Here is a 21444-nt window from a genome sequence, read left to right on the forward strand (position 1 = left end):
CTACTACGGGCAGCTTGAGAAAACTAATAGAACACTGGCCTCACTGCACAATTCTGCAGCTACAGGGTCTGTCAATCTGTGGAGCTCTGCTGCCCTCTACTGGTGAAATGAGATAAGTGCCTGCCTTAAAGCTCCGGTTTCTTTGTATCAGTTTAGTTTCCTCCACAAACAAGATACTGGCACCTTAAAAATCCAATTTTCTTTGGTTTCGCTCACATGTAAATGGATTATAACTTGGATTATTGTCAGATTAACTTTAAACATTATTTTAATATCATACAGAAAGAAAAACTCATTCAGCATCTTCTGTCTTAGTTCAAGCTGACTGGGGCCAGTTATAGTTAGATGGTTGGAAAAAAAACCAGTACCTAAATATAACAATGATAACTTGTACAGATAGCAGGATTCGGACAGTCAAATCAGCTCCAAGTCCTTGGAGTTTGATTGGTGTGTGTGTGTGCGCGTGTGTAATTTTACTACGTTTTTAAAAAAGAACAGCAATTTCACTTTCCTTTTTCTTTGTCATTTACTGTCTTAAGGTGCATGGGTCCTTGATTCCTTTATTACCTCCTCAATATAATTTGTACTTCTTAGCAACCTACTTCTTTATTTTCTCCCAATCACAACCTGCCTAGGAAAACTGGTGTATCGCTGGGTTTTTAAATTTGAAAGTCATAATCCAAGAGAAAAAAACTCAACTACATAAATCAGATTTTTTTTTTTTAAGTCCCAGTTGTATCCTGGTATGTGATGGGGTGGTGGGTTATAAGATTTATCAACATCACAGTGCATCAAACTTGTTAATAAACTAGCTCTCTGTATAACAAGTAAAAGAAAGATTTTTTTTTTTTTTTAAATGGGAGCACGAAAGGCATGGCATAGCTGGAGTTTAAGGTTCAAGCTTGGTATCCTCTATATAATGTATTATGTTTTTCAAAAACTTTTTATTAGGAAAGCTATACCAGACGCATAATCACTATACAATGATTAAACATTACCTTTACAATTTATAATCACTGAAATTACAGAATAAATATATGCACATTTCTTTTGAATCTTTGTGTGTGAGAGAGAAAACATTAAAAGTGCTTCCTACAAAGCTGTTAGTGATATATACCCAGTTGCTTTTTTTATTTTTAATATTATATATATATATATATATATATATATAAGAAAGTGCAGATGTTCTCCAAAAAATCTTGGCATCAGGATGAAGTGTCACAAAGAGGATGCTCATCCCTAGGTGTGCCTCCAGCTGTAAAACCACCAGGCTTCCACTTCAGTAGGATCCAACCTAGAATATGACTTTTCCCACAGTGGTAGGAGAGAGCTGTACACTAGGGGTGAAGGGAAGATGAAGCTATGAAGAGTAGAGGAATGGATCAAACCCAAAATAATTAGATTGGGTTGAAAAGGAATAGGGTACATGTGTTTGTGTGCGCATGCACGCGCACCTGTGTACATTGTGTGTGTGTGTACCTACACCAGAAGGAAAAGGCTGCAGGTTTAGGGACCTAACTGTGTGCAGGGATTTGTGATTAGCGTGTAGGTATGTGTATGACAGAAAAAAGAGTGGGTGAGAACATTCGAGCAAGACCCGCACCCTCCCTCCCCATCTTGCAGTTTCCAGGCATGCAGCAAACTGCATTGTTAATACATGTACAGAATCTGTGCCATGATGGGAAGAGGAAAGAAAGCCACAAATATCAATTTGTTTTCCCCCCTCCCTGTCAAACAAAACTACAAATAAAAAAAAAAAAATACTGAAAATAAAAAGACACATTGAGTTTTACTTAATTAGGATCAATACAACGATCCCCAATATACCTTATACATGGCACAAAGTCTCAAGTTTCAGTATAAAAAAATAATGATAACATTTGCTGGCAAAAGTCTGCGAAGGCACTTCATTGATTAATGATCTGAGTATGGCCCTTCCTCCAAATCACATCTGAGAGGGGAGAGCATACATCTGTATTTTCTAGTTATCATGCGGTTTCAGTGCTGTTCAGGGCAGGGAAGTTTGTGAGAATGGAGTTATTAGGACAAGTGTAAAGGGAGCAAGGAATATATTTCTTTTATTTTCCTTTTCTTTTGAAAAAAAAAAAGCACTAATTTATTTTTCTTTTGCTGTTAGAACCTATATGTTGTCTTCTCCAGGACTTCGAGGTAATCCGGCTTGGTTTGAAGTTTGGCCCTTAACTCGAGGTAATCACTTTTTTGGGTTTGGTGGTCTGTGAAGCCCTTTCCAGCCGAGAAGAGAAGGGTTTCTTTCAGCCTGGCATCCTGCTGTAAGTCTGGGTATTGCATGCCAGGAGGGTGGACGTGCAGTTCCTTTAATTTGGGCACTGTGCCGTAGAGACAATCCACGAATCCCACTGTGCAGGGGGCTGGTTGTGGCCTCTCTCGGTCTAGTAGCATACTGCCACCACCACAGCCTCCCCCAGGAGGAAACAGCACCACCCCACCATTCTTCTCATGGTGGCGGAACCCAGCCAAGTCTCCCCCGGTTCCTGCAACTACCCCTGAAACCCCACCAACTGCTGGATGGTGAGGGTGAGGGTGATGGTGATTCACCGTCACTATGGTGTTGAGCTGGGAGCTGGACACTGCCAGGGCCCACTCCTTTTCTTTCTCCAGCAAGGTCCGGTAGTTGCTGTGGTTCTCCTTGGGTGTCTCAGCAAACTGCTCACTTCCTAAGAGAACCTCACCTATTCCTGGTGGTTGTGTCCCAGAACCCCCTCGTTCTGCATTCCCTGCCTCCTGGACTGATGAAACAGCCGCCTCCTCCTCCTCTCGAGGCTTATAGATGGGGTTGTTGCACATCTGGGTAACCGGGTGGGGGATGTACTCATATACATGGCCCACAGGAGGAGCCTTCTCTGGGGAGGAAAGAGTGGGTCTGCCCCCACCTCCACTTCCACCTCCACCACCTCCACCATCCTCAAAAAGCCGGTGGCATTGCATCTGGATGCCAGTAAGGTCCACACCTTCTTGCCTCTTGCTTCTAAAGGGCAGCTTCTTCCGGCGCCGTCGGAGCACATAGGCAAAGAGGCCTGCAGCAACAAAGACTGCAGAAAAAAAAAGAACCAGCAGGCTGAGAATCAACACAGAAAGTGGCACGGGGCCCCCAGGGGGCGAGAACTCATAAGGTGATGCACTCGTTGGCCCCCCAGCAAGGTGAGAATCTCCAGACTGGGCTGGGGATGCTCCAGCTGGTGGGATGTGCAGCATCTCTGGGCAGAGAACTTCCAGCTCAATCGTGCGTACATCACGATGGGTGAGGTTCTCAGGGCTCCTGCAAAGCACATCACCCACTACACTGACTGAGCTGATGGTTTCAATCCACTGTTTGAAGGGGACCAGATCACAGGTACAGTCCCAAGGATTCTCATTGAGGTCTATCTGGACAATGGCATTCAAGTGTTCTAGGACACCAGCCACAGGAAGGTAGAGGAAGTAGTTCTTCCTCAGGTTAAGCCGGGCCAGGGATGTGCCTGCAAACGCGTCTGTTGGCAGGGTCCTCAGCAAGTTATTGTTGAGGAATAGCAGCTTCAAGTTGGGCATGAGGCTGAAGGCTGCAGGCTGGATTTCTCGGATGACATTGAACTCAAAGTACAAGTAATGCAAACTCTGTAGGCCTCGGAACATGCCCGGTGTCAGCTTCTCGATATCGTTGCCATTGAGAAAGAGGCTCTTTAGGTTGGGCAGGTTGATGAAGGCTCCATCCTGGACATAAGAAATACGATTGTTCCCCAGATGCAAGAGATCCAGGGAGGAGAAATTCCAAAAATCAGAACGGTATATTTTCTGAATCAGATTGCTACTCAGGTAAAGTTTCTTGGCATTCAGTGGCCTTGGAAGAAGTTCAGAAATGTTATTAAATCCTCGCTCTTTGCAGTTGACAGTCAAGCCAAGGTCGTTGATGTGTAAATTACAGGTACACCCAGTAGGACATATAATGGGAATGGGTGGTCTGGTCTGGTAAGGAGCAATAGGAGGTTGATTTGGACCAGGGTACAAAGCTTGGGATGTGGAAGGTGGCCTTGGTGTTCGGGGCTGTTTGGTGGGCTTAGGCTGTTTATTTGAGGACTTATATTCAACAGAAGAAGCAGTAAAATGGACAGAAGACAACATTGAGGAAGGCTTAGTTGGCCATGCGTTCTCCTTGCTTGATGACAAGTGGGGAATCCCCAAACTAGCCTCCACCTCAGAGTCGGACAACAGGGGACAGAGTTCCGTCTTCCTGATTTCTCGCAGGTCCTTTCCATGGAAGTGGAAAGGGGTCTCACAGGTGATGTCTCCCACCAGGGCGGTGTAAGGAATGCGTTCCAGCCAACTCTTCAATTGCACTATCTCACATGTACAGTTCCAGGGATTTTCTTCCAGCTGGAGCTCCATCAGGCTTCTGCCAATGTGGTCTAACATCCCTCGGTAAAAAAGAACCTTTAACCTGTTTCCACGTAGGTCCAAATGGGTTAAGGAGACAGCTTTAAATAAATTGGTTGGAAGCATGGGGATGAGATTATCATTTAGAATCAGAACCCTCAATTTACTTAGGTTCCGAAATGCCCCACTCTCAATACGTTTAATGACATTGTAATCTGCCTGCAGATATTCCAGACTTTCCAAGCCAAGGAAGGTGTCATTTCTGAAGATGTCTAGTTTGTTTTCATGTAGATATAACCTCTTTAAAATCTTAAGACCATTGAAAGCTCCTGATTGAATGTCCTGCAATGCATTGTTCCCAAGGTTAATGGACACAGCGTTGTTCAAATGAAGAAAACTGTTGGTGTACAATTTCCTCATTGAATTCCTTTGCAGATACAGTTTAAAAGGTCTTGACCAGAACTCGGTAATCTGACTAATATTTGTAAATCCTTTACTGTCACAATGTATATGAAAGAGGCTTTCTTTAACTTCACAGTAGCATGGATCAAAACAGGGCTCATCTATTTCCTCTGAGTCCTCTATCAGGGGAATCGGGGTAGTCCATCCTAGAGCAATTGTGCTTAGAAGAATTATCCACAACATCCTCCCTCTGTGAAGCATCTCAGCTATGGAAGGTTTCATCATTCGTAGTTGCTTACAAAACTGCAACAGAAATAAAGATGCAGATTTTTAGCCTTTACTCATATGCACTATTCTAATTTACTCCTACATTTGGAGCTTTTTATGAGTGAAACGAAGTTTAGCAGTTGTTGAACTGACACTCAAAATGATCTGTCAATATGCTTAATATGTCTTGTATTTAAACTTGGGTGACTCTGAAATATTGTGCCATGCAATGACATTTTTCTGAACCAAGACATACCTGGTAAAGGGCATATCATACTGGCACAAGCAGCCTTCATTGCATCTTATGGCAATCAAAGGACTGGTATACAGTGATGTCTTTTAGATATAGGCATATTCAGTAATAATGGCAGTAATTTGGCCATTTCACCTGTTTGTCTGCTAAAACTTACATTGATATCAGAGGAGCCCATTACAGATCTGATTGGAATTCTGGTGGGAAATATTCTTTAGCTATAGGTTTCTACTCATAAAAAGACATAGCATACCACAAAGTTATTAGATTAGAGTGTGATGAAGTCTGAACCCATTGCTCTATATCAGATGAGATATAAGATGCTTGGTATCTCAGGAAAACTTAAGGTTTTGCTTAAGAGATGATCACAGTATACTTAATTATAGTGTATGCTCAGTATCACACTATACCCCCACCCTCTTTTTCCCAAGCACAGATTTTTAACATCTCCTTTAATTAAATAATTTCTACATAGGTTTGTCATTTGGCTATTTAAACCCTTTAGGAAAGATTAGCCTTTCTAAAGAAGGAGCCCATGCAGTTGTCAGAGTTAAAGATAATGATAGCTTAAGGATGCTGAACCTGGGAGTGTCTGTATCAAAACACTTGCAGAGCTTAGTTTGGAATGTGTATCTGTGCCTTCAAGATCAACTGAGGAACCCTGTAAAAAGCTGGAATGGCAGGTGGCTGGTTAGAAGAGAGTTGGGTAGTTAAAGGCAAGAAAAGGGTGGAAACCTTGATTCTTACCTGCTGATAAATAATCTATCACATGACTTACATTTCAAAGAAAGACATCATTCTTTTCTAATCAGAAGAAACAAATACGGTACACTATTCTAATAAGACAGAACCTTCTTCTATGGCTCTCTTTCCTTGCTTTATGTCATCAGTATATGAAAACGAATACATAAGTAAATTGTATTAATGCAGTTTTATTAGATTGCCCTTTCTAAGTCACTGAAATGTCAATCAGAATTGAATAATTATTTTTAATCAATAAAAATAAACCAGAATTTTTAGCGTATGCTTTCTCTCCACACGTAAAATACATACATTAAGGAAATATTTTGCCAAGCCTCTGAAAACAAAATGATATAATTTATAAGGAAAGTGAAAAGAATAAATCTTCACATTCAACTTGCATATAATGTACACAGCTGTAAGGATAAGAAGACCCATGAGAATGCAAAGAGAAATCCGCCTCAGGCATGCAATACTCAATTTTTAGAAACAATTAAATGAAAAAAAAGAGAGAGACAGAAGGCAGATGAAGCTACATTGCAGTATCAGTTAGTCTTCCCTATCTCCCTTATAAAATATTAAAATCTACTTAAGTTCTTTCTTGATCATTTTTTAAATGTTTTTCTTGTTTCGGAGGTCCCTGAGATTTAGGTAAGAAAGGCACCAGATGTCTTTGACTTACCTATTTTGCAGGAGTTTTTTTTTTTTTTTTTTAAGTATTGAACATTGGAAGAGAAAAAAAAAAAAAGAAAAAAAAAACCTTGAGTTTAAGGATTCTCTCCCTCTCCCTCCCTTCCTTTTGCTGAAGCTGAAGCAAAGGGGGATAGAGGGGGTGGGTGGGGGAGACGAAGGGAAAAAATAAAAGCAGCAAGCTTGAGACGTGCTGGGAATGCAATGGGCCTTTCAATGGGCTTCTTTAGGATGCAGAACTGCCGCTTGGCACACTCAATAGAGGAGGGAGGAGAAGGGGCTGCAGCAGGCTTCCAGCTTCGCTGCCGCTGCCGCCGCCGCTGCTGTGGCTGCTCTCTCTGGGTACCAGAAGCACATCATTGGGCACTGGGAGGAAGGGCGGGAGGGAGGCAAAGAGGAAGCCAGGCTCAATCCCAGTGCAGAATCTCGGACTTCTCTTGAGCTGGCTTTTTTTTTTTTTTTTTTAAATGTGTGCTGTAACCCTGGATCCGGCTTTCCACGTCACGAAAATGAGCTCCAAGAAGGGAACGCGCTTAGCTTGGGGTCGGGAGCGAGCACTAGGAAGCCCTGACTGTACAGTGTGTGTGTGTGTGTTTAAGGGATGAGAAAAGAAGTGGAGGGGTCCAGATTACAAACTGTCAAAATGAGAAACAGGGAAGCAGAGGCCAACCTAAGGAAAGCATTCCTTTGGTGGGGAAGGTAGAGGAGGGAGGACTGTGGACATTTTTTTTTCTTTTTATTATAATTATTTTTAACTCTCAAGGAAATCATCTCCTGTTTTGCTTCTCTAGTTTCCAAGCTCCTCTCCCTAGTGCAGACTGGTTGTAAAGTAAGATTATCCTTCAGAATTATCCTATTCATAACATAGACACTCCTCTCCAAAGACGGGGATAAAGGGTAATTCAGATCCCCGAAGGAGAAGAGCTGGATCTAGCTGATTCTGCTTAGGAGTCCCGCATAAGAGCTCAGGCAGCCTGAGTGACTGGGACCGAGTTTGTCCTGCATTTTGTTTCGATCTCTTTGCACCAGGAATCCTTTTGTGGTGCTGCAGCTCAAAGCCTTTGATTTCCCCTGGATTCAACAGCCATGTGTTTGCTTCCACCTTTTTAAAAACAGAGACAGGCCAACGCAGACCACTTGGTAACAATGGCACATTTCACTTTCTTCTACCGGGAAGACCTCATGGGGATAGGGGGCAGCATTTCAGGGTTTGGATTTTTTTTTTTTTTCCTCGACCCTCCCCAACCCGGTTTTTTTGGTCCACATATTTCTCCGTGATATTTGGGGGAAGAGGAAGATAGGGAGTGGTGAGGGTGGGGGTGATTGAGCGAAGACGTTGCAGTGAAGAGGGGCCACCAGATCACAGTTCACAGGAACCCTCTAAGAAGGCTCCACTATAGAACTGACGGTGCTACAGTGCTACCTACTAGGAGGAAAGGCAGCTTAGCGGGGAAACTGGAGAGAGGCAAGTGTATAGCAAACGAGTCTAGTTAGCGGGGACTGTATAGCATAGATTGCCCTTCGCCTCCCCCTCCCCGCCCGCCACTCCACACCAATCCTGTTACCAACTCCTGGGGAAGGGAGGGACTTTCTGGTCGCTAAGAACTGGACCGAACCTCAACTGCCCAAGGACTCAAAGTTAGCGGGTAGAGATGGCTTTCCCTTAAAGCACTTTTTACAAAATCAAATTTTAAAGAAAAAAAAAAAACTTATCAGTTTTGTACCAGAATGGTACATTATATATACAATATATATGTCACTTAATGGAACTTAAACGTTCCATACGAGTCAGTCATAGAAGATTTGCATCACATTTTGCACTTAAAATGACCGCACAAGTGTCCTCCGCTCCCGAGTAGCTAAGATTAGAAACAGCAATCACAGTCTTAGTAAGCAGGAAGGCAAGCTTCTCTAACACTCTACACCCTTAATGTTCCAGACCCACCCTATTTCTCAGGTCGCAAATGAGCCGACCATCACTGACAGCCTGAACTCAGAACCTGAACAATCCCATCTCCTTCACCAATTGCCAAGCTACCCCCTCCCCCGCCACACACACCACCTTTGGTACCCAACGTGCAAAGGCGGTGACTGTTTCACGGACCATATCGGAACCCATGATCCGATGGAATTGATGGGTTACCGGGAGGCTTCTCTGAGCTTAAATGACGGTAAATGACCATCACTGCAATCGTCCTCTGTTCTCTTCTTATCTACATCCCCTCAAGTTCTTGATTTGGTCCATGTCCTAAAGGCTATCTCACCCCTTTCTTTTCATTTATCGCAGAATAGCGTGTCTAAGTGATAGGAAGAGCTCCAAAAGTTAGGGGATGGAGGGCCCTGAAGCCCCGGTTTCGCCCGCTTCCTGCTGGGAGCGCCCGGCATCATTTGTCCACGGGGAGGACAAGAAGCCCTTTCTCCCCCACAGTGCCCCCTTCCTCTCTCCCCCACCCCTTTGCCCGATCTCCGAGCCCACTAATCTCTCCATATCTAGGATTAAATATTCCAATATGGAAGCAAAGCGATCACCCCCAGAACAAATAATTAAAATGCTGCATCATTCATTTTCTGAAGAGGTTTGAGCCTTCCACAGATCCTAATCTGCTGTCTCCAGGCGAAACGCACAATGGGTATGTTTAGAAATGGAAAATGATTAAAACCTCAAGCCGTTTTCCTTCTTTTACAGAACGAGTGAGCGACCCACTGTGGGAGGGGCCCTTCGCTCCGACACTTGGCCTGTTTGTTGGAGTTACTTACAATTTCCTCCCCTAGAAAAGGGGTCCAAGGGTATGTTAGTCTCCAGTACCATTCTTTCTACCATTGTCCTTAACAACTAAATGAACCGTTCAATAATGCAACAAACGCCTAGCACCTGTGAACGTACAGAAGACATCGATGCCAAACTCTATACGCTCTACAATGCACATCCTACCAGCGAGAAATACTGGTTTCAATTAGGCAAAGTAGGAAAGGATGGCGGCGAGTACCTATCGGTGCAGAGCGCTCTAGATCTCCGAGATTTGCTCCGAGGGGCTGCCGAGCGGGAGGTGCAAACTCTCTGGGAGGCTGAATTGTATCCAACATGCCGTAGCCTTGCAGTTTCTCTTCTTCATGCCACCAACTTTCAGTAAGGCCACCACATCACGCTTGTAATCCTTTTAAGTGTTTCCACCTTTGAGACTTGAAGGGAAATGGTCGCTGCATACCAATGGGAAAGCCGGGCGCTCACCTAGCTTGACGCCGCCAATGACAGAGAGCTCAGGACCACAGTTCTATATACCTTCGATGGTAGGCAGGCAGAGGTGTCCTAGGACTGGGTTCTTGGACTTAAAATCTCCGTGCTCTGGATTCACTGTCGAGCTTCGCTGTCCTGAGAGTCCTGGTTCCGTCTCTGGGTTTTTGTTTGTTTTTTGTTTGGTTTGGTTTTGGTTTTGGTTTTTTTCTCTCTCTTCCTTGCTTCCTGAAAGGTTGTCACTCAGTGCAATCCCTGCCCAAGGCCTCCTTCGATCAGAGGAGATGGGACTAGCCCTTACCATCTCCGGGTTTCTTTGCTCTTGACCCTTTAGGTAGGTGGGAGTGGGGGTGGGTGGTGTGTAGACGAGAGAAGGGGGTGGGGAGGGGAGGGAAGGAGGCAGGAAGGGGGCGACCAGATCCCAGATCCCAGCATTGGCCAGACGGTGAAGCAGGGGGGGGAGGGGGGCGGGGGAGGAGGGGGTAGAGAGAAAAAAAGAGGATACAAATACAACAGTATGGCTGTACACACCAAATTCGACTTGGATTTGGGAGATCTCAGGCAAAGCACGAAGGTGAAGAGATCCCGTTGGCAGAGAGTGAGCCCCCTGACAGCTCACCATTCAAGCATCCTCACTTCTCCAGCGCGAGAGGAGGGGAGTGGGGGTGGGGAGGGGGATCGCGGAACGTTTCAGGCCAAGGAGACGCTCGCGGCGGCGGCATCTTTTAAGACTGACCTGCTTTAAAAGTGCCACTTTAATGGCCTAGGAAATAACCGAAATCGGATTACACGTTACTTACCAACGTCTGCACCCAAACTGGGAGGTCCAGATCGGGTTTTAGGAGGCAGTATACGAAACGCCGGGCCGGAACCCTAATGCAAATCCATCAGCTGCTGCCCCCAAATCGCGCACGCAGGCAGCGGCGCTCGGGAGCCCCCAGATCAGCCCATCGCCGGAGCCTCCGCCAGCTTGTGCCCCCTCCCCCCCCCCCCCGCACCCCCGGCCCCTCCTCCGCGCCAACTGTGTAAATCAGCCGCCGCAGTCCTCTCGCCGCGCATCGCAGGCAAATCCCTGCTTAGGAAGCAAGGAAGCAAGTGATCTCTCTCTCTCCCTCTTTCTTTCTCTCTTTCTCTCGCATTCTCTCTCTCTCCTCTCATTCTCTCTCCTCTCCTCTCATCCCCGCCCCCACCCCCAACATCGGTCACAATCTGGCAGCTCTACAAAGAGAAGCCCTGTAAAATTGAGTGGCACGAAGTCAGCGTTCTGTATCTGTGGATTGACTTTAACTTTTATTTGCAAATGAGAGGTGGCCCTTTGGAAAATTACAGGCCAGGCCCATGGGGTTTGGGCGGGGTCATCAAATTAAGAGCATCTGAGCTGTATTGATGGGCGGTATCCCTAAACGCCTCCTAGAAGCAGTTTTCAAGTGATTTACAGTGCCCCCCACACACACCCCGCTTCATGATACATAGGTGACATTTTGGAAGTACACAGATTTCCTCATTTGTTTACACTCGCCAAAAGGGAGGAAAATAAAACTAGAGTGAAGAGAGATGTGAGGGGCAGTTGCTGGAGAGATGTTGGATACCATTTCGTGACAAATTAAATGAGGACACTTGAGCAATTATTGCACCTATGTGAAAGAATTATTACAACATTATATACCTACTGGAGGCGACCATTACCCCCATTGCAGTCATACTAATGCAGTCATTTAATGCTCCATTCAATCTGCAGTGTAAACCAACGCAGTTCTTTTTAATAGATCCCTTTCATTAGCGACTGCATTGTAGAGAGGACAATCTTCCACTAACTTCCAAACTGAATAAGAAGTAGTCCCAGGAATCATCTTTATATCTCTTGCCATTCCTAACTGAAGTGAATGGAATAAATTGTCGAAGGCAAGCAAAATTGTGTAGCTAGTATAATGTAGACCTAAACTGACCTCAACTCTATTTGCAAAAGCTCTCAAAGGAGCTAACTCAAATCAACCCTTACAAAGAATACTCTTTTTTTTAAATATATGAAATTCTTTGAGAAACAGGCCTGGAGGTATGATTTTAGCCTATATTTAGTGGATTTTCGGTATACTTTGTTACACCATTGTTACTCTACGTTATATACATACTATACCACGAGTCTAGTGTCTGTATTACCTTCATCAAAAGAGAGAAGATGGAACTGGTCACAGTGAAAAACAGGGGACTGTTGGATTCCTTTGGATTTTGTATATAGATTAGCCAAGTTCCATATGGCAACTGTGTTGGTTGTGCATAAAGTGAATTTAGATTGCTTTTTTTTTTTTTAATTTTTATTTTTTTTTAAGATTTTATTTATTTATTTGACAGAGAGAGATCACAAGTAGATGGAGAGGCAGGCAGAGAGAGAGAGAGGGAAGCAGGCTTCTTGCTGAGCAGAGAGCCCGATGTGGGACTCGATCCCAGGACCCTGAGATCATGACCTGAGCCGAAGGCAGCGGCTTAACCCACTGAGCCACCCAGGCGCCCCTAGATTGCTTTTTAAAATAGTATTTCAATTTGTTCTTCACAATAGTCTTCTTTAAGATTATTTAGATTAATAGAATATCTACCAGAATCTAGAAAGTGGTGAAAGCAATATGATTTCAAAATATATGCTTTTATTTATTTTTATTTTCTATTTTTTAAAATATTTTATTTATTTGTCAGAGAGAGAAAGCAGAGGGAGCAGCAGGCTCCCTGCTGAGCAAGGAGTCCAATGCAGACTCCATCCCAGGATCCTGGAATCATGACCTGAGCTGATGGGAGATACTTAGCTGACTGAGCCACCTAGGCATCCCTTATTTTTTTAAAACATTTTATTTATCTATTTTTAGAGAGAGATGGAGTGTGAGGTTGGTGGGGTGGTGGGGGAGCAGAGGGAGAGAGAGAATCTCAAGCAGAGTCTGTGCAGAGTCAGAAGCAGGGCTCCATCTCACAACCCTGAGATCATGACCCCTGCCAAAATAAAAAATCAGTTGCTTAACCTATTGAGCCACCCAGGCACCCCCCCCCCCTATACTTTAAATATTGTTTTTCAGACCTGGCACACATTTCAAACCCTCCTCAGTATTTTCTCGGATAATAAATGCTTCCATGTGAAGCATAAGTGGAGACATGGATAAGGAAAGAATATTTGTCTTGGGTTTTTCACTTACAAGTTCTCCACATTGAGTTTTAAAAAGACATATTCAAGAAAGTTTGTGGAAAAGGTCCATCCCTATTACAAATCAGTCTGATTTAGGAGAGCCTGAGCTACATCAGTAGGCTGATGAGTCATAGAGATGTTTCTGGCCTTTTCAGGTGGTTGCTCAATTCGAGGAGAATCACTCCTGAGTACACCATATTCTATGTGGGCAAGTGTGAAATCACACACATGCCCCTGAGCCTCAAGGCTGGAGGATATTAGAGTAACCCTGGAAGAAATCAGGCAACATCATTCTTAAAATAGCTGAATCTCTTTAACCTTTTGGAGGTTTTTTCATTTTATTTGATTTTCAAGGTTATTTCTTGATAAGAGAACTCTGAATGTGTTAATATATTTACTCTGAGAAGATTTTGTTCTAGTCTGATGGTCTAGGGAGCTATAGAAGATTGAATAGCTAGGATGGGTTGCTAATGTTAAAACTGAGTACTTCCAACATAAATATTTCAGGTCAGATAAAAATGCTGTGGGGTAAGCATGGTGATCCTTTGAGCTATTCTTTGTTATGACTTTTTAGTGCATTCCACAGAAGTATTTATATACATACCCATAGTTTTATTTTAATCAAATAATTTATATTTCAAAAAGAAAGAGCTGTCATTAAAGAACTATGTTCTTTATTGATGATGCATAATGGATAAAAGGAAAACATAGAAATAACATACACAATGTAATTAAATATGCTTATATTGCTGATATAGAATATCATATCTATCTATATGTATATAAATTTAGTTCCAAGGACAGCAGTATTTTTCAGTTTCCTTTTAATTATTCTGTTGTTTTCAGAGAGAGAGAGATAGTAGTATCAAAGTGAAAAAAGTAGACATATTTTTCTTATCTAGCATATATTTTACTCACTCTGATTTAAATAAAATAAATATACCTTTGAAAGATGTATTCTAATTAAGGTAGTACTAGAGAATTTGTTTTATAATGGAGCATTCATCCAAGAAAACTCTAAACTCTGCAGTAATTTATGATTACATATAGCATATCTAAGTCACCTATTGTATTCGTCTGCTTTTACACAGGCATTCATGAAGCCTCTCTCTCTATCTCTCTCTCTCTTGTTTTTTTTGTTTTTTGTGGGGTTTTTTTTTCAGCACACATTATTCCAAATAATTTTCAGACTGACAAACTACATGCTTGATAATATCAAAAAGCTAATCGTATCTTCATTTGAGCAACTTTTGATACCACCTTTGAAACAACTGAAAATGTAGTTACTTACACAATATAATTTTGTAAATGAAAATTTTGTGTACCAAACATTAAGCAAATAAAAACATGATAAAACAGAAATTAAATGTTAGCATTTATTGAAAGAATTCAAAAGATTGAACAATACAGACTGAAGGTTACATACTTACGTAAGTGTTTATTTGTGTATATCTTCCTATAACTCCATAGAAGAAACATGTTTGAAAGGTTTTTAGTTGTAGAAGCTCATGTTTGTAGAAGTACATGTTTGTAGAAGTTCCAAAGCCATTAGTAACTATGTTTTTTCAAAAGCATCTTGTAAAACATAGTGAATCAACATATTTATAAGTGATATCTGCATTACAACTAACAATCTATACATATAGAGAAGTAGTTATAAGATATTCAATTACACATTGATCTTTTCCATTTTGTTTTACTAAAATATTTAGGAGCACTTTGTAAGCTTCCACCTAATGAAGACTTAGGTTATCTTTGAAGTAAACATGTATTTTAATCTCAAAGATTAAGTGAACTATTTTAGAACTCCCAGAGTTTATTTAGTATGAACAAAGTTTCCAAATTTTAATTTGTAATCTGGATTAAGCCCAGAAGTTATTGTTTCCTTTATAAGATATTTTCTAAAATTATTTGAAATTAATAGATTGTAGATATTAAGATTAAAACTACTGAGAAAGGGGCACCTGGGTGGCTCAGTGGGTTAAATCCTCTGCCTTCGGCTCAGGTCATGGTCTCAGGGTCCTGGAATGGAGCCCCACATGGACTCTCTGCTCTGTGGGGAGCCTGCTTCCCCTTTTCTCCCTGCCTGCCTCTCTGACGACTTGTAATCTCTATCAAATAAATAAATAAAATCTTTAAAAAAATACTAAGAAAAAATCTTCAAAGATCAAGATAAGGGGGAATTAATCAAATTTATTTGTTGAAATAAATTAAACTGTTGAATAATACATCAGGAAATGAATAGATATTGTATGTAGTGGAAAGAGGTAAATCACATAAGTTTTAGCAGTGAAGGAAATTTTTCTCTTTTAATATATGATAAAGAGAATGAGAATGATTTAATAACATCATAGAATCTCAGAATTAAGAGGAACATGAAAGGTTACCAAGTCCAACCAATTATGTGATATTCAAATCCCTGTTTTACTATCCTTTGCCAAATTGTTATATAGACAAAGGATTAATATTGCCTGTGATGTGGAGCTTGGTGCATTTCAGGGCAGCTGATTTTGTTTTGGGACAAATTTAATTGGTAGAACAAATTTTAAGCAAACTTAAACAAATGTTTTCTTCTATTTCCTATTAAGTAATCTTAGTTACTCCCTTGAAGATATGTTTAAAATTCTAAGGTAATGAACTTTCTACTTATTTGAGTTAGGTTTATATTCATGCAGAGAAACTCACCTGTTGGGTAGAAATGTAGAACTAATCTTCAAGAGATGAACAAGGGCTAGAGAAAGAGTCACTTAATTAGAAGGTAATTAAAACTATAGAATTTGTGGTAACTGCTAAAGTGACAAAATGTTAAAGGGCATGATAATGCTTAAAATATTTTAACTAGTTTTCATGGAAATCCTCTTGGAACCACATTTGAAGTTGTGTATGTGTGCTCTTAGTCACTAATTTAAAATTAACTACAGCATCATAGTATTGGCATCAGCTAATAAGGCCAGCAAGCCTAATTAAGTCAAAGGCCAGCAAGCCTTTTATAAGTCAAATCAAATTTCCTCTTGTCTTTGAATTTTTGAAAACTATTTGAGAACATGAATATGAAATAACTTTTTAAATGAGGCTGATTTCAGTATAAAGCCTGATGAAAAATTTGTTCCCACCAACTATGGGACAAGATAAAAGGCTTTATATGATTGTGTGCTGGAAACCACAGATAATGGAAGTATTATGTACAACTTTGCATTTTAAGAATAGAGCAAAAGTGTTATGAAACACTGAATATATATCTGAATGTTAACAATTCTTAAAGTGACTTAAATCCAAAAAAATAAAGTTTCTCTGGATTTGGCTGCCTCCCCTGTATCACTCTGCTGAGTTACTTAGGCATATAGCTGCTTTTAGCATTTATGTTCTATCTAAATCTCCTTTCACATTTCTATGTTGTTAATTAATGTTTAGTGGTTTTTATCTGTAACTCTATCTTTTGCGTCTTAAAATCGTGTGTGTGTGTGCGCACACGTGTGTTTTCACATTTAGGCATTTAAAGGTAAATTTATGTTTCTATGGATGCTAATTTCTTTCCTTTCATAGCCAACAAAATATTCTTCTTTAACAAATGAATGGTCTGAATTTTATTTTCTTTAACAGTAGTGTTTTTAAGAATTTTGTGAATGGGAAACGTTTATTACAAATGTTATTTTTAGCAAATATTTTAAATAAAAAGAATGAAATAATTTAATAAACCTATGTGGCACAATTAAGACACCATTCATCCACCGTTTTTTAACAATGGCAAAATTATAAAATACTGTAGAACCTATAATGTTATTAATTTACCCCATCCAAAAAATATAAATTATCTTATAGAAATGTGACCAAAAATATAAATAAAAGATAAAGAATATTTGACTATTTCGGGTTGTATTTCAATGCATTTTAATGACCTTAAAATTTTAAAAGGATAGGCAGACCCAAAACTAGTTTGTTTGTTTTTAATTTCTTGTACTAGTTAGATTTATTCATTAAAAGGGTAGTAGCAAAATGTCTCATGTTGTTAACACAGTGAGGGAGTGTTTGCTAATTTCCCTCCCCTGCCCATTTTGTAACACTTTATGGTTGATTTTGTAATATTTCACTGGAAATGCCATAAAAATGTAGCCAAAAAGTATTTACACATATAAAAATGATACATATGCATGCATATCTCTGTATGTGTGTGAGTTGGGAGGATAGAAAATTAAAAATTAGTGGATTCTTTAAAAACTCTTTTGAATTGTTTTGTCTAAAATTGTTTTGTCTCGGGGTGCCTGGGTGGCTCAGTGGGTTAAGCCTCTGCTTTTGGCTCAGGCCATGGTCTCAGGTCCTGGGATTTAGCCCCGCATCAGGCTCTTTGCTCAGAGGGGAGCCTGCTTTCCCCTCTCTCTCTGCCTCTCTCTCTGCCTACTTGTGATCTCTGTCAAATAAATAAATAAAATCTTTTAAATAAATAAATAAATAAATAAATAAATGAAATTGTTTTGTCTCTAAAAGGGAAAGCATACTTAGTTTCAAAGACTCATAGAATAACAAAATAGTTACCCATAAGATATAAAAATTGAATTATATTTATTTAATTGATATTGGATGAGAATATTCATTAAGTTAGAGACTCTTGAAACATTTATGTCACAGAGGATTAGATAGTAGATAGATAATCTTTGGGAACTGACCTTTTTGTATGGGTTTAAGCCAGTGTCCTGGAAAAATAATTCTGTTCAACAATTTAACAGCCTGACATCAACTCCCCAATGTGCAAGCACTTTCTATGATTTATAAAAAAGGTAACATGTTTTTAAAATTCTACTACCTTTTAGCTCTTATGCCAAAATATATAAAAAGCCAAAATACCCAAGACTTGAATATATTTAACATTCATTAGAGTCTTTGGCAATCTGGTTTAAAGAAAGGGGGGTGGGTTGTTAAAAAAAAAAAAAAAAAGAAAAGAAAAGAAAAGGATTTGCAGTGTTATCTCATGGAAATTCAAGGACTGAAACAAGTACAGCCAGACCTCATGGGGAACATAATCGGAAATTAGGCCACATTTTGTATCTCTCAGGGTCCACATGGTCTCCCTGTCACCTCCCTCACTTCCCATCTGTTCTCTACAGCAGCAAGAATGATTCTTAAAAATGTAAGGCTGGTATTATCTTTTAGTAACCCTCTAGTGGCTTCCCATCTCTCTGGGTAAAAGCTAGCATTCTGTCAGACCCAGGTTCACAAGCTCTATGTAATCTTGCTGCTTGATCCATAGCTGCCTTCACACCCTATGGCTTGCTTTCTTGCTCCCACTCTATAGCAAGCATATTCCCCCTCTTGCTATTTCTTTGACTCACCAAGCACACACCTATTTCAGAGCCTTTTCATCTACTGTGCACTCTGTCCAGTATACCCTTTCCACAGTTATCAGCAGGGCTGACTGGCATCTTCACCGCATTCAGGTTTCTATTCAAAGGACATAATCAAGTATGCATCCCTGACCGTGCTACCCCAAGCAGCAGTTCCCCGATTACTTTTAAACTTCATGGCCTGCTTTATTTTTATTCCCATGGTTTCTCTCCTAATGAAATATAATTTATATGCTTAGGCACTTTTACCGTCTATCTCCCACTACAGGAATAAGTTTCATGAGAACAAGCACTTTGTTTTATTCATTGCAGTATTCCTGGCACCTAGAACAGTGGCCCGTACATAATAGGAACTCCATACAAATGTATTAGAGGAATTGAATGAATGAATGTTCTCTCTAATCTCTACTTCTTTTTGAGTCTGCACCATTTTTTTCCCCCTTATGCTAAGCTGCTTTCTCTGCATCGGCTAGCACACAGCTCATAATTGCTACATGGCCTTTCAGCTGCAGTATTCTCCACCAACTGGCAACTTCTCTCTTTCACTTTAGTTCAAATTCCTGAAATATAAATGGACAGGCTTATTTTTTTTCCAGTAAGGCCACATAGACCGTAAGTTTCTGGCCAGTCTCTGGATGTATTCTTTTTTATTTTTTTTTTAAAGATTTTATTTATTTTACAGAGAAAGAGAGAGATCACAAGTAGGCAGAGAGGCAGGCAGAGAGAGAGGGGAGGAAGCAGGCTCCCTGCTGAGCAGAGAGCCCAATGTGGGGCTTGATCCCAGGACCTGGGACCATGACCTGAGCCGAAGGCAGAGGCCTTAACCCACTGAGCCACCCAGGCGCCCCTGGATGTATTCTTTTTGGTCAGGTATATATTCATGGTCTAATAAGGTTGAGCCAGGTCATAGCATGGATGATTAGGTGTGAGGAGCTGTGGACAGGCAGCCAGGCAACACAAACATGTCTGGTACATAAAGCCACTGCCTCCAGATGGGCACCTGTGCTGTCCTTTGTCCCAAGTCCTACTCATGAGTCTGACATTACTCCTCAGTTCAGCGCATCAAACTTCTGCCTCCGTGTCCTTCCTGACAAAATGACTTCTCTGTTTTTGTTTGTTTATTTGTTGTTACATATCTTTGTTAGATATAACTATGCATCTACAAAACTTCTATAATATATCCATATCTCTTCTTTGATCCTAAAGGCAACAAAATTCCCTGGCACTCTTATTCACCCCGGGCTGTTCCATGTATGCTTTTGAATGGTAAGCAAAAAATCCCATGTGGCTGTTAGAAATCCTGTTGTGGACACACCCTAAGGTGACCCCCAGTGTGTCACATCCTTGCATAATCTCATCTTCATAGTTCAGTGTGGATGGAAGCTGTGACTTCTTTATCCACTAGAAAGTGGCAAAGGTTAAAAGATTTTGCAGATGCAATTAGAATCCCAAATCAGTGATTTTGAGTTAATTGGAAGGGAGATTGTTCTGGGTCAGCTTGACTTAATCAGGTGAATGTCCTTAAAAGAGAGATAGTACCCTCCCTAAAATGAAGACACATTCTCTTAGTGATCTTCAAGAATCCAAGGAAATGAATTCTTCCTACAACCTGGTTAAATTTGGAAACACATTCTTCCCCAACCAAGTCTCCAGATAAGAACACAGACCAGTGGTTTTGGGATGCGCATGCTGCTAGCTGGACCATACCTTCTGGGCAGCCAAGCGGGTTTAGTTCTTGTCTGGGCCACTGCCATTAATCTGCAGCATGAGTGGTGACAAGATCAGGAGGGTGCCAGCAATAAAGCAGGGAGTAGATGCTTGGTGAGGCCTCAGTTTCAGCAGTGCTTTCTCAGCCATGGCCCCAATCAAGTTGGGGAAGCCATCCCTTCACTGGTGGCTATTGAAGGGGAGCCTGGGAACAAGGTGAACCTGGCAGAGCTATTCAAAGGCACAAACAGGGTGCTGTTTGGAAACCCCGGGGCCTTTAGTCCAGGCTGTTCCAAGACCCACTTGCCAGGGTTTGTGGAGCAGGCTGAGGCTCTGAGGGCCAAGGGGGTTCAGGTGGTAGTACGTTTGAGTATTGATGATGCTTTTGTGACTGAACTGTGGGAACTAGTTCACAATTCAGGAGGCAAGGTTATCCTCTTGGCTCACTCCACTGGGACCTTTGGGAAGGAAACCGATTTGTTACTAGATGATTCATCGGTGGTGTTTTTGGAAATCGCCAGCTCAAGAGGTTCTCCATAGTGGTAGAGGATGGCATAGTGAAGTCCCTGAATGTGGAACCAGAGGGTATAGGTCTCACCTGCAGCCTGGCTCCCAACATCATGTTGCAGCTCTGAGACCCTGAGCCCAGACATACTACTTCCACTCTTTTCTATTTCACCTGCCCAAACCTGGATGGAGGGCCCCAGGCCAACTTCAATAGGAGCCACCCAATGGGAACCTTGACCAAATTTCTGCAAGAAATATTTCTGGTTTACATTTTAAAAAAAGAAAAAAAAAGGAAAGAAAGAGAGAGGAAGAAAGAAAGAAAGAAAGAAAAAGAAAAAAGATCACAGCCCAATTGTTACCTAGATTGTAGACTTGTGAGACTGAGCAGAGGGCTTACCTAAGCGATGCCTGAACTGCTGACCTACAGGAAGTGTAAGATAGTAAATATGCTTTGTTTTACTCCACTAAGATAGTGGTAATTTGTTAACTAGCAATAGAACACAAACATAGATCCTTTATGCTAGTTTACAGTAACAGAAAAGTACTTAGGATCTCCATGTTATTTTAGTTCCTTAAGACCCATGTGGGATTTTTGACTTGGACTTTTTTGCTTTCTTTGAGTTTTATATGTTAAATTGTGGAATAGAAAGAATTTACTTTACTTCCTTATTTACTTCCAAGTATACTTTTTGGGGGGGATTTACTCTAAAAAAATTTTTTTTTTCTCTCTTGTCTCTGTGTCTTAAGCCTAACT

The 21444-nt window shown here is 41.1% G+C and overlaps 1 protein-coding gene and 1 pseudogene across 3 annotated transcripts; one reads left to right on the forward strand and one right to left on the reverse strand.

Moving 5' to 3' along the window:
- Positions 1–224: 224 nt before the first annotated feature.
- Positions 225–10935, reverse strand: SLITRK3 (SLIT and NTRK like family member 3). 3 transcript variants are annotated; one of them, XM_047729556.1, is made up of 2 exons: positions 10775–10935; positions 225–5094 (listed from the first exon to the last, which is right to left on the reverse strand). In XM_047729556.1, exon 2 carries the CDS (start codon positions 5074–5076, stop codon positions 2134–2136), a length of 2943 nt encoding a protein of 980 aa, XP_047585512.1. In that variant the 5' UTR covers positions 5077–5094; positions 10775–10935; the 3' UTR covers positions 225–2133. The 3 variants fall into 3 exon arrangements, with proteins under 3 accessions (XP_047585512.1, XP_047585522.1, XP_047585530.1); XM_047729566.1 differs by lacking the exon at positions 10775–10935 and adding an exon at positions 9730–10181; XM_047729574.1 differs by lacking the exon at positions 10775–10935 and adding an exon at positions 9500–9675.
- Positions 9580–20827, forward strand: LOC125099660 (peroxiredoxin-5, mitochondrial-like; annotated as a pseudogene).
- Positions 20828–21444: the final 617 nt, after the last annotated feature.

This window comes from Lutra lutra, chromosome 1 (genome assembly GCF_902655055.1).
Source record: "Lutra lutra chromosome 1, mLutLut1.2, whole genome shotgun sequence".
In the NCBI taxonomy this organism is placed as follows: domain Eukaryota; kingdom Metazoa; phylum Chordata; class Mammalia; order Carnivora; family Mustelidae; genus Lutra; species Lutra lutra.